The following is a 16,083-nucleotide window of genomic DNA, read 5'->3' on the forward strand; positions in this document are numbered from 1 at the left end:
CATGGCTATGGAGTACATAAAAGCTCATTGAGAGTTTCCACAAGAGAAAATGCAGTGGTCTGATAGCTGTGGACACTGGAGGCAAGAACACAGAGGAGCAGAACCAGATAAGAATCTGAGCCGCCCCCACAGCAGGTCCAGAGATGAGCAGTGCTGGAGCGCATCCTCGGGAGGGGTGGCAGACTGTGACTCCTAGCGAGGGAGAAGACTCTGACAGCAATCACTCAGGGAAAGCACTTATTATTCTTGTTTTTTGACTTGTTCTGTAGATTCCTTTGGATTCTTTTCTTTTCTTTTTTTTCTCGTTTTATTTCCCCCTCCATTGTAGTTGTCAATTTTATTGGCACTATGAAATCTAAGTAAGCTTTTGAGGTTTATTTGTTCCTTTTTTCTCAGTCATATTTTTTATTGGTGTTATAAACTTCTGCCTCTATGTTGGGCTCTAGCAGTTCTGGAGAGTTTTCCTTTGATTTTTTCTCTTTTTTAAATTTAAATTTTTAAAAGCTATTATTATTTTTCTACATTTGTTCCTTTGTTTGCTTTTCCTACTCTTCTTTTCCCCTTGCAGTTAAATCTTTAAAGTATAAAAATCTTCATTTACCTCTATTTAACTTTGCACATCTATTCTTTCTTTCTTCTCTTTCTTTCCTTTCCTCTCAAAATATTTGTTAATTTTATTTTCATTGCTGTACCCCCAGTTGGCACCTCACTTAAGTTTTCTTTCCCAGTTTGTGTTTTAGTTAGTTTTGCTCTGATAGACATAATTTTTGGTTTCCTTTGTTCACTCGGTCAATCTATTGTGCTTTATTTTGTTGAACTGATTTTGCTTTTGGATGTATACGTAGCTTTGTATATTCAGTCCCATTTTTTATTGCTGTTATAAACCTCTGCCTCTATGTTGAGCTTTTGCAGTTCCGTGGAGTTTTCCTTTTTTCCCTCTCTTCATCAATTTAATTTTTTTTAAACTTATATTTTTTGTACATTTATTCCTTTGTTTGACTTTCCTACTGTTATTTCCCCCTTACAGTTAATCTTTAATATATATAAATCTTCTTCATCTACCTCTATTTAACTTTGCTCATCTATTCTTTCTTTCCTTTCCTCTAAACATATTTGTTAGTTTTATTTTCATTGCTTCATTCCCCACTTGGCACCTTGCTTTAGCTTTTCTTCCCCCCACTTTCTGCTTTAATTAGTTTTGTTCTTCTTTGGTAAATATACTTTTTTATTTCCTTTGTTCTCCAGGTCAGTCTATTGTACTTTATTTTTGTTGGACTGTTTTGACTTTGCTCGTGGGTATATATGTATATGTGCATATTCCTTCATTTTGATTATTATTTGCCTGATTTTGCAACTTCCATTTGTCTGTGGTTCATCTTTGGTTTCTCCTTTTTAGATATTTGTTTTAATCTTACCTAATGCCGTAATGAACCACTTGTGGAATTTTTTTTTCCTGACCGGAGATTAAGCCCTGAGCCTTTGGAGTGGGAGCACTGACTCCAAGACCCTAGGTTACCAGAGAACTAACCCTAGGGAGCATCAAAGTGTGAGAACTCACATAAAGGAGACCACTTGAATACAAGACCCACCATAACTCAACCACCAGTAGCACCCTGTACAGGACGCCTCATCTAAACAACAAACAAAACAAAAATACAAACCCAATCATCAGCAGGTAGGATTACAACCTCACTTGACTTTTCCCAGCAGAGGAAAAGCAAACAGATAAACAAAAATTCAGCACAACTCTCACCCTATACAAAGCTTACACAAACCACTGGGCTAATTTTAGGAGGGCAGAAACCAAAAGGAAGAAAGAATCAATCTTGAAGCCTGGGAAAAGGACAGCTCAAACACAATAAGTTTAAAAAAATAATGAAAAGGCAGAAAAATACTACACAGATGAAGGAAAAAAACTAGAAACACAGAAATCCAAATAAATGAAGAGGAAATAGGCAAACTACCTGAAAAGGAATTCAGAATAATGATAGTAAAGATGATCAAAAGCCTTGAAAACAAAATGGAGAAAATGCAAGACTCAATTAACAATGATCTAGAAGAACTAAACAATAAACATACAGAGACAAACAACAAAATTACTGAAATTAAAAATACTGTGGAAGGAATCAATAGCAGAATATCTGAAACAGAAGAATAAATCAGTGAGCTGGAAGAGAAAATGGTGGGAAGAATTTCTGAAGAGCAGAATAAAGTAAAAAGAATGAAAAGAACTGAGGACAGTCTCAGATACCTCTGGGACAATATCAAATCCACCAGCATTTGAATTATATGGGTCCCCAAAAAGAAGAGAAAAACAAAGGCTGTGAGAAAATTTTTGAAGAGATTGTAGTTGAAAATTTCATCAACATGGAAAAGGAAATAGTCGGTCAAGTCCAAGAGATATAAAGAGTCCCATACAGGATAAACCCAAGGAAAAAACATGACAAGACGCATATTAATCAAGCTAGTAAAGACTAAACACAAAGAAAGGATATTAAAAGCAGCAAGGGAGAAGCAACAAGTAATATTCAAGGGAAACCCAATATGCTTAACGACTGATCTTTCAGCAGAAACTCTGCAGGCCAGAAGGGAATGGCAGGGTATATTTAAAGTACTGAAAGGGAAAAATCTACAGTGAAGATTACTGTACCCGGCAAGGATCTCATTCAAAATTGATGGAGAAAAAAAAAATCTTTTCAGACAAGCAGTAGTTAAGAAAAATCAGTACCACCAAACCAATTTTACAACAAATGTTAAAGGGACTTATATAGTCAAGAAATAAAAAAGAAGAAAAAGAACCGACAAAATCAACCCCAAACAATTCAGAAAATGGCAATAGGAACATATATGTCAATAATTACTTTAAATGTAAATGGATTAAGTGCTCCAACCAAAAAACACAGTCTGGCTTAATGAATAAAAAAATCAGACCCATATATGTGCTGTCTACAAGAATCCCACTTCAGACCTAAAGACACACGTAGACTGAAAGTGAGAGGATAGAAATATATATTCCATGCAAATGGGAAGCAAAAGAAAGCTGGCAAAGCAATCCTCATGAGAGAGTCAATTCCTAGGCAGGTTGATAAGAAGTCTAGGGGTCCCCATGGAGAGGGGGGTTTGGAATTCTCAAGGAGGAAGAAATTTTCGCCCCCCTCTACATTCCTTAGGATTATATAACAATAATGTATCCTGCTTGAAGACAGTCTCTGAAAAAAACCTTCTGGCTAATTCTGTTATCTCAAAATGTAAATCATGGGAGTAGGTCTGCTGAGGTCTTTACAACCTTTAGACATTCTTTTGATTCACTGTAATAACTAATTTGAGAGTATATAATTCCAGTGCTAAGACTAGCAAGGGGGGACTCTTTCTACCCCCTTCCAATGTCTATGTCAGAAGCTTTCTCTATCTCCTTTATACTTTGATAAAACTTTATTGCACAAAAGCTCTGAGTGATCCAGCCTCGTCTCTGGCCCTGGATTGAATTCTTCTCCAGAGGCCAAGAACCCCGGTGTCTTTGCATGATTCAGCAACAACCTTTCACTCATATCAGACAAAAGAGACCTTAACATAAAGAAGATTACAAGAGATAAGGAAGGACACTGCATAATGATCAAGGCATCAATCCAGGAGGAAGACATGACAATTGCAAATATCTATGCGCCCAACATAGGAGCACCTCAATACATAAGACAAACACTAACAGACATAAAAGGAGAAATTGAGAGGAACACAATAATAGTAGGAGACTTTAACAGCCTTCTCACACCAATGGACAGATCATCAAAACAGAAAATTAATAAGGAAACACAAGTCTTAAATGATACATTAATTGAGATGGATCTCATTGATATCTTCAGGATCTTCCATCCAAATGCAGAAGAAAACACTTTCTTCTCAAGTGCACATGGAACATTTTCCAGGATAGACCACATCTTGGGTCACAAAACAAACCTCAGTTAATTTAAGAAAATTGAAATCGTATCAAGCATCTTCTCTGACCACAACACTGTGAGTCTAGATATCAGTTACAAGAAAAAAAAAAAAAAAAACTGTAAGAAACACAAACTCATGGAGATTAAACAACACATTTCTAAATAACCAACAGGTTACTGAAGAAACAAAAAGAGAAATCAAACAATTTCTAGAAAAAATGACAATGAAAACAAGGCAACTCAAAATCTATGGGATGCAGCAAAAGCAGTTCTAAGAGGGAAGTTTATAGCAATGCAATCTTACCTCAAGAAACAAGAAAAACATCAAATACACAACTGACATTTATACCTAAAACAACTGGGAAAAGAAGAGCAAAAACCCTCCAAATTAGCAGAAGGAAAGAAATCATAAACATAAGAGCAAAAATAAGTGATAAAGAAACTAAAGAAACAAAAGTAAAGATTAATAAAACTAAAAGCTGGTTCTTTGAAAAGAAAAACAAAATTGGCAAGTCTTTAGCCAGACTCATCAAGAAAAAAAGAGAGAAGAATCAAGTGTAAACAAAATTAGAAATGAAAAAGGAGAGGTTACAACAGAGAATGCAGAAATACAAAGGATTATAAGAGACTATTATGAACAACTATATGGCAATAAAATGGATAACCTGGAAGAAATGGACAGACTCTTAAAAACGTTCAGTCTTCAAAGACTGAACCAGGAATAAATAGAAATTATGAACAACCCAATTTCAAGCATTGAAATTGAAGCTGTGTTAAAAATCTCAAAAAAAAAAAAACAAAAAACAAAAAAAACAAAAAAAAAAACCCCAGGACCAGATGGCTTCAGATGAGAATTCTGTTAAACATTTAGAGAAGAGCTAATACGATTCCTTCTAAAACTCTTCCCAAAAATTTCAGAGGAAGGAACACTTCCAAACTCATTCTGTGAGGCCACCATCACCCTGATACCAAAACCAGGCAAAGACAACACAAAAAGAAAACTATAGGCTGATATGACTGGTGAACATAAATGCAAAAATCCTCAACAAAATTTTAGAAAATAGAATTTAGCAACACATAAAAAACTCATACACCATGATCAAGTTGGGTTTATTCCAAGAATGCAAGGATTCTTCAATATGTGCAGATAGATCAACATGATATACCATATTAACAAATTGAAAAAAAAACACCATATGATCATCTCAAGAGATGCAGAAAAAAGCCTTTGACAAAATTCAGCACTCATTTATGATTAAAACTCTTAAAAAATGTGCATAGAAGGAACCTACCTCAACATAGTAAAGGCCATATGTGATACACCTACGGCAAACATTATTCTCAATGTCTCATTATTCTCAAACATATGTCTCAATGTGAGAAACTGAAAACATTCCCCCTAAGATCAGGAATAAGACAAGCATGTCCACTTTCAGCACTGTTACTCAACATGGTTCTGGAAGTCCTAGCTACAGCAATCAGAGAATCAAAAGCAATGAAAGGAATCCAGATGGGAAAAGAAGAAGTAAAGCTCTCACTGTTTGCAGATGACATGATATTGTACAAAGGAAACCCTAAAATTAGTATCAGAAAATTGCTAGAGCTAATTAGTGAATTTAGCAACATTGCATGATACAATATCAATACGCAGAAATCACTTGCATTTCCATATACTAACAATGAAAAATCAGGAAGAGAAATTAAGGAATTGATCCCATTCACCATTGCAACAAAAAGACTTAAATATCTAGGAATAAACTTACCTAAGAGGACAAAAGAACTGTCCACAGAAAATTATAAGACACTGAGGAAAGAAATCAAAGATGACATAAACAGATGTAGAGATATTCCATGTTCCAGGGTAGGAAGAATCAATATTGTGAAAATGACAATACTACCAAATGCAATCTACAGATTCAACGTGATCTCTATCAAATGACCAAGGGCATTTTTCACAGAACTAGAACAAAAATTCCCCAATTCATATGGAAGCACAAAAGACCCCAAATAGCCAAAGCAGTCTTGTGAAAGAAAAATGGAGCTGGAGGAATGAACCTTCCTGACTTCAGATTACACTACAAAGCTACAGTCATCACGACAGTAGGGTACTGGCACAGGAACAGAAATATAGACCAATGGAGCAAGATAGAAAGCCCAGAAATAAACCCATGCACACATGGGTACCTTATTTTGGACAAAGGAGGCAAGAATATAGAATGGAGAAAAGACAGCCTCTTCAATAAATGGTGCTGGAAAAACTGGACAGCTACATGCAAATGAATAAAATTGGAACACTTCCTAACACCATAAACAAAGATAATGGGTTAAATACCTAAATATAAGACCAGAAACTATAAAACCCTTTACTGTTTTCCCTATAGAGGAAGACATAGGCAGAACACTCAATGACATAAAAGAAAGCAAGATTCTCTATGACCCACCTCCTAGAGGAATGGAAATAAAACCAAAAGTAAATATGTTGTACCTGATTAAGCTTAAAAGCATTTGCACAGCAAAGGAAACTAGAAGCAAGGTGACAAGACAACTCTCAGAATGGGAGAAAATAATAGCAAATGCAACAACTGACAAAGCATTCATTTCCAAAATATATAAGCAGCACACACAACTCAATGCTGGGAAAACCAACAGCCCAATCAAAAAGTGGCAGAAAGACCTAAACAGACATTTCTCCAAAGAAGACATACAGAAAGCTAAGAAAAGCATGAAAAGATGCACAACATTGCTCATTATTAGAGAAAGCAAATCAAAACCACGATGAGATATCACCTCACACCAGTCAGAATGGCCAGCATCAAAAAATCTACAAACAATAAATGCTGGAGAGGGTGTGGAGAAAAGGGATTGCTCTTGCACTGTTGACGGGAATGTAAATTGATACAGCCACTATGGAAGACGGTATGGAGATTCCTTAAAAAACTAGGATAAAACAACCATATGACCCAGCAATCCCACTCCTAGGCACATACCCTGAGGAAACAAAAATTGAAAGAGACACATGTAATCCATTGTTCTCTGCAGCACTACTTACAATAGCTAGAACCTGGATGCAACCGAGATGTCCATCAACGGATGGATGGATAAAGAAGCTGTGGTACATATACACAATGGGGGATTACTCAGCCATAGAAAGGGACACATTTGAGTCAGTTCTGATGAGGTGGATGAACCTAGAGTCCTTTAGACAGAGTGTAGTAAGTAAGAAAGTGAAAGAGAAATATTGTATTCCAATGCATATATATGGAATCTACAGACATGGTACTGAATAATTAATTAAAGGGCAGCAATGGAGGAAGAGACAGAGAAGATAGACGTATAGCTATGGGGTAGGGGAGGAAAGGGTGAGATGTATGTACCATGTACCATGGAAACGTACATTACTTCATGTAAAATATATAGCCAATGGGAATGGCTGTATGGCTGAGGAAACTCAAATATGGGCTCTGTATCGACCTATGGTTGGGTTGGGGAGGGAGATGGGAGGGAGGTTCAAAAGGGAGGGGATATATATATATATATGTATGGCTGATTCATGTTGACGTTTGACAGAAAACAACAGAAGTCTGTAAAGCAATTTTCATTCAATTAAAAAATTAATTAATTAAAAAAATGACGGATGGTGACTCAGAGTTGTACTGAGCCTCTTTGAGAAGAAGAAACAGAAAACACACAGTCACTGAGTACTAGATCACATGTGTGTGTTGGTGTGTGATTCACACAGACATATATGTTAAACACACAGCTATACTGGAAAGAAACATAAAAACTACGTATAGATTAGTGAAAGCAGTATAAGCCACAATAACGGAACAGTGAGGACACGAAAGAGGTTTCCAGGGAATCGCTGGGCGGGCGAGAAAACCAGATTCGACCAGGAGTTCGCTCCTGGCGCCCCCAGGGCACCTGCTCCTGCGCGCAGTTCTGAACGCACTCTGAGCGCCTGAGCGCCCCCTGGTGGTCCTGGGCCCCCATGCAGGGAGGTTTCTGTCTGGGCTCACTCTGACTTCCCCTCACTGTGTCCTTTGCACAGTAATACACGGCCGTGTCCTCAGGTGTCACGCTGCTCAGTGAGAGAGAGACTTGGCTCTTGGAGGTGTCCCTGGTGATGCTGAGCCGGGATTTCAGGGCTGGCTTATAGCATGTGCTTCCACCACTGCATATAACACCAACCCACTCCAGCGCCTTCCCTGGAGCCTGGCGGACCCAGTCTACAGCATAGCTGCTTAGTGAGAATCCAGAGACTGCGCAGGTGAGGGAGAGGGTCTGTGAGGGCTTCACCAGGCTGGGTCCCGACTCCTGCAGCTGCACCTGGGACAGGACCCCTGTGGACAGAGAGAAACACCGTGACTCACGGGCTCAGAGGCAGCTTCCCCACGTGCCCATGTCTGATCCAGAGACACTCACCGCTGGGAGCTGACAGCACGAAGAGGAAGGTCCACAGTGGGCTCATCTTCGAGCAGATGAGAGTCACCGCTCCTGAAATCTCTTCAAGCCTGAGGAGGAGCCTGAATTTAAGTGACCTGGTGCTTTGTTTCCAGCCTGTGACCTGAGTGGATCTTTGCATGTGGGAGGGGCCTCTGCATAAAAAGCAGAAAGCAGTGACTGGAGGTCCCTGTCTCTGGGGCTCCCCCTGTGAAAGTGGGTGCTGACTGTGCCTTCAGAGAACTCAGCCCCTTGCTGTAGTTCCCCTCCCAAAATTTGGGGTCCTCTGTGTCCGGAAACGAAAGGATGTGGAAGGGCTGGACAGGAAGAAAGATGTGGCCAATTATCAATCACAGATTTTGGGAAGAGAGTAATCCCATGAATGTTTATTTCTCTACTTGTCAACTATGCACTGCAGACTCAGTGTCTGCATAGCTGTCAGAAACTGTTATTTGTTTTTCTTTTCTGCTTTAGCTTATGCTCATAAACAGGATGTTAAAACATTGGACATAAAATGCACATAACAATTGCATTTAACTCAAATATACTCAGTACAATTTAATTTTTATCATAACTCCCAAAGGATTTATTTCTTCCCTTAAGTGTTGAGGATATTTCTTCACCTGAAACAGTTTAAAATTAAGAGCTGCTCTGGAGGTGGGGTTGTTCCTAACAACTAACCATGCAGTTAATTTTGTGCACAAAGTAGCCATTTCTGCTGAGATGCTCTTCTTCCCAGCATGGCTGACTTGCCAGGTGGCCTGTCCTGCATTTTTCTGCACACAACTGAGTGTCTGCAGGAATTTGTGAACCTCAGGACCCGCTTCTTGAGGGTGGATATTGAGAACTTTAAGGCTACCAATTACTAAGGACAGACAGCGCCTGGGAGCTCCTCAGTGCTCCAACATGCTGGGAAGGTGCCCTGGTCACTCTGCACAGACTCCGTCCTCCTCCAAGTGCTTATTTCTTCCTCTCTGTGTCCCTGCCGTGAGATGGGAGCTCAGGGAACATAGTCCCCACCTCAGTGGTGAGAGGTCATGCATGGTTCTTGGAGGTAAACCTTCACAGTGAACGGCATGCGGAGTGTGAGGGCAGCGTGGTCAGAGGAAAGCCCCTCCTCAGGAAGCAGATTTCCTTGAAAACCCCACTGAGAGCAGCTTTCCCGAGCCCAGGGTCTCCGTGACCTGGACTGAGCCTGAGGTCCTCTGAGTCAGCAGTGCTGGAGAGCAGAGCTCAGGTCCCCCGTCTCCCTGTGGCCCTGAGGCTGTGGCCTCGCACCTGCATCCCGGCTGTGAGCATGTAGACTGGGGATGACGGCCGTCACCGCGTGTCTGGACTTTAGGTGGGTTTTCCGGGGGTGGTGAGTGCTGCCATCAGCGGTGTTATCTCTCCTGTAGCCAGAAGAGACCGGTGTGAGTCCCCATCTCTGACTGACACCCTGTCCGTGTGACCCTGGCCTCTCCTGCCCTGAGACGTCACCCCTTCGCATCTGGGGCAGGTCAGCTCTTCCTCGGCACAGGGATCTCACCTGAACACTGACTGAGGTAGAACCTACTGGCTATGAAAAGCCCTTTCTGGTCTGGCTTTGGCCATGACACTTCTGCACCAGCATGCCTTCTTTACCAGATCCTGTTTCCCGACACCTGAATGTGCTCTGGGGAGAGGTCCCTCGTCACGCTGCCTCAGTTTGTGGGATCAAATGTCCCAGATGGTATCAGGACCCCTGAGGGTGACCCTGGATCTGTGGGCCTCTGGCATCCAGGTCACTGAGCTTCTAGATGTGTCCTCATCCCTTGGCTCAACACCTTCGTCCCTCATCAAAGCCAGTGGGGTCTTGTGTGCATCACCTAACAGGCTTTCTTCTCTCCTGCACTTTCTCTGATCTTGTGATCCCATTGGGCCACCTGTAAAAGCCAAATATGCTTCTCATCTCAAGGTACTGGGGACTGCAGACCTCATCCCCAAATCCACTGCCTTGGTCTATTATGGGGTTTAGTTTATGGCATCAGAAGTGGGATCCAGAGAATCCCCAGCAACTCCTCAGCCGTGAGCAATCAGACACTGGTACCCACTCTGACCTGTTGAGTTCAGTCCTCTCTGGATGAGTGTGGTCTAGTAGTTTTGTGTGGAGTCTTCAGGGTTTTCTATCTACAGTGTTCTGTAGATAATGAGAAATTTGCCTCTTGTGGTAAAGAATCTATTTGCAATGTAGGAGACCTGGGTTCAATCCCCAGGTGTGAACGATTCCCTGGAGTAGGAAATGGCAACCCACACCAGTATTCTTGCCTAGAAAGGACAAAGAAGACTGGCAGGCTACAGTCAATGGGGTCACAAAATGTCAGACACGACTGATCGAGTAACACACACTTATCTCTAAACTCTGTGCCTGCCAAGCATTTCTGAAATGAAAGCTGACAGTGATACCGGCCTTCTTCAAGAACCTGGAATTAAACCAGTCAAACTTACTACCTACAGAAACAAGAAAACAAACACCAAAAGAGCCCAGAGGCAGTGGAAGGAAGGAAATTACAAAAAAGTGCAGAAATTAATAATATTGAGATGAACACACACATACACACAGACAAAACAGTGAAAACGATCAGTGAAATCAACAGATGGCTTCTTGTTGTTGTCGTTGTCATTTTTGCTAAGACAAACAAAACCATAAATCTTTAGCCAGTCTTCAGAGGAGGAAAACAAATTTACTGGAATAAAAATAAAAAATAGAAAAGAAATAAAGCTAATACCACAGAGATACAAAAAATCATATGCTATTATTACAAACAGCTGTATGCCAACACATTGGAAATCTAGAAGAAATGGACAAATTCCTAAACTATAAATCCTGCAGGACTGAATCAAGATGAAGGAGACAACATGAACAGACTGATCATTTGTGTCTAAATTGAATTTTATAATAATAATTTTAAAATCTTCCAAGGAGCAACAGTCTAGGAACAGAAAGCTTCTCTAGGGACTTTTATAAAACATACCTTTGATGAATTTAATGCAAAACTTCTCAGTAACTATTAACAAATCAAATTCAACACTGAACAGAAAGGATCATGCACCATCCTCAATCGTTTTTTACTCGAGGGTCATGGCAATGGTTCAAGATTCCAGCAGCAGGAAACAGGCTGGTGAAAGTGCTCAGCTTCAAACATGCACCACCTTCCAAAAAAGGGAATGGAAAGTAAGGGGCCAGATCAATAGGCCCAGAGGCTGGGACAGGAGCCAAAGAAGATTATTCCCAGACCTTGAACTTGGTAGGGTTTGCATGGATGGACTTAAACACTGTCGGGGTCAGTGGGGCCTCCCTGGTGGCTCAGCAGTGAAGAATCTGCTTGACGTGAAGGAAATGCAGGAGACTTGGGTTCAGTCCCTGGGTCGGGAAGATCCCCTGGAGGAGGAAATACCAACCCACTCCAGTATTCTTGGCCTGGAGAGTCCCATGGACAGAGAAGCCTGGCAGCCTACAGTCCATAGGGCCACAAAGAGTCAGACACAACGGCAGGGACTGAGCTCACGTGCACACTGGGACCAGGGGTCCCTTCTGACTTACATTCATCCTTTTTATGAAGTGAAACTCCTTGTAGCTGAGATATGCCTGTCTTAGTGCTATATTTTAGAACACAAATCCTCACGCATAGCTGTTAGAGGACTAGATTTGGGACTTCCGGTTGATGGTATTTAGACCACCATTGCTCTGTAATCTTTATTATAATTGACATTATAATTTAGTGTCAATTCTTAGGTTGACATTTTGGAGGCTTTCTGGGATTTGCTAAGTGTAATGGGCCTGTGGGATGGATGTATTTGCAGGGCTGAAGGTGGACTGTGTTTGTCTGAATCATTCATTGAGTCTATGAATGTCACCTCACGTGGCATATGGGGCTTTGGAAAATGTGACTAATTTAGAAGTCTAGAAATTTTGGATTTTCCTGGATTATCATGTGACTCCAGTTGAAACCACAACTGTGTTCCTCAGAGGGAGGCCAAGGACGTCAGACCCTGGGAGAAGTGACCACTGATGGAGGGTGCTTTGCTGGACTATGCAGATGAAGGAAGTGGCTGAGAGCCAGGGATGCAGGCAGTGAAGCTCTAGACAGGATACGGCAATGAAGCAGATTGTCCCTGACTTTATCCATTCAGGGATCATGACAGGAGCTCAGGTGGGGTGGTCTGTAAACAAGCCTTTATTTCCCACACTCCTGGAGGCTGGAAGCCCCAGGTCAGGACACCAGTGAGGCTGCCTTCTGGTGAGGGCTCCCTTCCTGGTTCACACCAGGCACCTTCCTCCTGGGTCCCCACCTGGTGGACGGGGACAGGCATGTTCTCTGGGGCTTCTTAGAAAGACTCCAACCCCATTCATGAGGGACTCCACTCTCATGACCTAAGCACCCGCCTAGGACCCCGATTCTAACATCATTATCCTAGGAATTCCAAACATGAATTCTGGGAGCACAGAAGCATTCAGACCCTGAGAGCCTTGGGAATGTGGTCCTGCCACACCTGGATTCCAATCCAGTGAAACAGTTATCATACTCTGGACTGTGGACTGGAATGGAATACGTGTGTGTTTATTTGAGCCGCGTGTGTGAGGGAACCTGACACAATGGTCAGCAGAGAAATACAGGCCAGGACGTGAGTCTCACATTACCCAGTGTCTCCCACATGGCGCCCTCTTACGTGCAGCCCCTGGGGACAGGGCGCTGCAGGCCGTGGTCCGGAAGGAGCAATGTGCTGCCACAGACTGAGTGGGACCTGTGTACATGTCGGCCCTGAGTCTGCAGCCCTGCTCGTGGCGTCTGACTGGATGCCACGTGTGGGCTGCTTGGCAGAGACTGGGAAATAGAAATTCATCCTTGGGTTCCCCAAGGATGATACCACTTTTAAAGAGAAGGAATGAGGCAGAGGACTTTCCAGGACACTACAGAACAAGAATCCCAAACTTGATATTAACCAAATATCCCAGATAATGCCTCAGCTAACATGCCTAAGAACAGTGAGGCTCTCAATACCCCCGATAAAAAAGTAATAAAAATCCATAAACCTTTGGAGGCAAATCTTTATCTCGCATCTTTCTTTCATATATTTGTTACCTTGAGATCTTGCTCAAAAACACCAGTGACCCACGAGAACATGATCTGATCTCTCAGACTCCAGACTCCTGGTGACGAGAAGTCAGGAAAACCATCATTTCTCGCCTCTCCACTCCCAGCACAGCCGCCCTGCCCCTCAGGGTTTCTGACACCCTCAGGATGTGGGTGTTCACACTGTGTGTCTCAGACAGTAATAAACAGCTGTGTCCTCAGACCTCAGATTACTCAGCTCCATGTAGGCGGTGCTGGTGGACGTGTCTGCGGCCAACGTGACTCTGCCCTGGAGCTTCTGTGCATACTTTGTCCACCATCTTTGCTGTCAATCCGTCCATCCACTCAAGCCCGTGTTGAGGGGCTGGTCACACCCAGTGCATGTTGTAGTCGCTGAAGGTGTATCCAGAAGCCGTGCGGGACACCTTCACTGATGCCCCAGGCTTCCTCAGCTCAGCCCCGACTGCACCAGCTGCACCTGGGTGTGCACACCCAGGGACCGGAGACAGAAGGGCATGAACCCCCCTGACTGGACCCTGTCCCTTCCTCCACCCCAGACTGGGATGACCCTGACCTGGAGCCAAGGCCCCAGGAGGAGGACTCTCCAGCTCCCGTCCCTGGTGAGGGCTGTGCTCCCAGGACTGCTGCGCAGAGCTGGTGTTGTTGTGGGTGATGTTCTCAGGGCTCAGAATATCCCAATTTAACCTAGGACACCTCAGGTCATCTGCATGTTCTAGAGGCTGAAAACTTCACACTCACTACACGGGCAATATTAGGAAGGAGTAGTCTTATGACCCATGACCACGCTCAGTGGGAATTTGTGTGTCCGTGTCCTCATCCTTGTTTGAGGACGTGTGTCCCTGCCATGTCCCTGACCGCTGTGCACTCAGAGCTCTTGAAGTGAGGGACCAGCCCCACAGGACACAGTCCTCACCGTGAACCAGCCTTTAATGTCACAGAGACATCTTCACTTCTTAATCAGTGTGTTCCCCAAACTCTGCCACCACTGGGTATTCACACACACACACACACACACACCTGTCACACAGGCATGCACAAACACACACATATGCAAACAGAAGCACACAAGCACACACACACACACTCACATGCACACACATACACACTCACACACACACTCACAGGCACACACATACACACTCACACATATACACACACATGCACACACATACACACTCACACACAAACATGCACACAACACACTCAGACACTCACATACACACTCACACACACGCATGCACACACACACTCACATGCACACACTTACACACTCACACACTCACATGCACACAACACAGACACTCACATACACACTTACATACACTCACACACTCATACACTCACTCACAGACATATACACATGTACTTTTCATGGCCTCATTGACTTGTGTATTCTCAACAGGACCCAATATTAAACTTCACCAGTCCTTGTCCTGCTAGGTATTGTTTTCTGTGAAAAGAGAAGACTCCCTCTGTGAGTCTCCCCAGCCCCCTCCCCACATGCTCCTGGGCAGCAGCCCTGCAGTGGGATCCTGGGCACCCCCTGCCTGGGCTCACAGGGCATCCTAGCAGTGTTTCTAGTCTGGTATGAAATGGCTGTGTTCTACCTTCAGAGTATTCTTCTAGAGACAGCATGTGCTTTTAAGTTGTCTCTAGAAATAGCTTCAATAAACATACACTCTCTTGAGAGAGACCCAAGGAAGAAATTTATGAGAACACCTGGACGTCGCCTCCCTGGGGCTGCAGCTGCACTGATGCAGTTGACACTCACAGTGAGTCCAGAGGCTCTCGAGGACTTGGGGTCCCTTTGCCTCCTGGAGCCCCCCGTGGGCTAACATTGTGTCACAGGATAGCTGCACGCAGAAGCATGGGGCTCGATGCCCACTCCACTTACCGTTCCACCCCTGGATTCCCCTGTTCTTGCAGCACCTGGACCCTGCAGGGGCCCCACAAGAAGGTGCCAGACTAGCCCCCTTGTCAGAAACCAGTGCAGTCGCCCTCTGACAACTCACAGCACAAACGCCTGAGGGTCTCTAGTGCCCACCCCTGCGTGAGAGGAGACACCTGAAGTCGGAAGAGGATGAGGCAGCACCCTTGTCAGCTGACTCAGCAGATGCTGCCCTGAGGGAATGCTCACCTGGGGGACGGGGGGCATTGAGCATGCTCAGGCACCTCAGTCGTGTCTGACCCTTTGAGGCCCCACGGACTGTAGCCCAGCAGACTCCTCTGTCCATGGGATTCTGCAGGCAGGAACACTGGAGTGGGTTGCCACACAGCACCCTGCAGAGAAGCTAGGTCAGCCATGTGCGTGTCCCCTGGCAGGACATCTCTTCACCAGGACGGCCTCGGGGTGCATCCATCCTCAGACTCCATCCTGCTTCTCCCCGTCCCTCCTGACCACCTGCCTGAGGACCTCAGGACCTGGCGTCAGTGGGGAGACAGACCCGCTGCTGAGTCAGATACAGCTCCTCCGGCAGGGCCCTGTGACCAACCCGCTTCTGCCCGCTGTTCTGAGTCTCTGATGGAACCTTCATACACATTCCTGAGCACCTCAGATACACAACAGCAGGAGAGGGATTCTGGCCAATTGATCA

The 16,083-nt window shown here is 43.7% G+C and overlaps 1 gene segment (V, D, J or C); it reads right to left on the bottom strand.

Moving 5' to 3' along the window:
• Positions 1-1,121: 1,121 nt before the first annotated feature.
• On the bottom strand, positions 1,122-8,425 carry LOC122706679. The segment is given in 3 exon segments: positions 1,122-1,134; positions 7,968-8,275; positions 8,358-8,425. Coding segments are annotated over 3 exon segments (360 nt in total).
• Between the last annotated feature and the right edge of the window lie 7,658 nt (positions 8,426-16,083).

The sequence above is a fragment of the Cervus elaphus genome, chromosome 13 (genome assembly GCF_910594005.1).
Source record: "Cervus elaphus chromosome 13, mCerEla1.1, whole genome shotgun sequence".
Classification (NCBI taxonomy): Eukaryota; Metazoa; Chordata; class Mammalia; order Artiodactyla; family Cervidae; genus Cervus; species Cervus elaphus.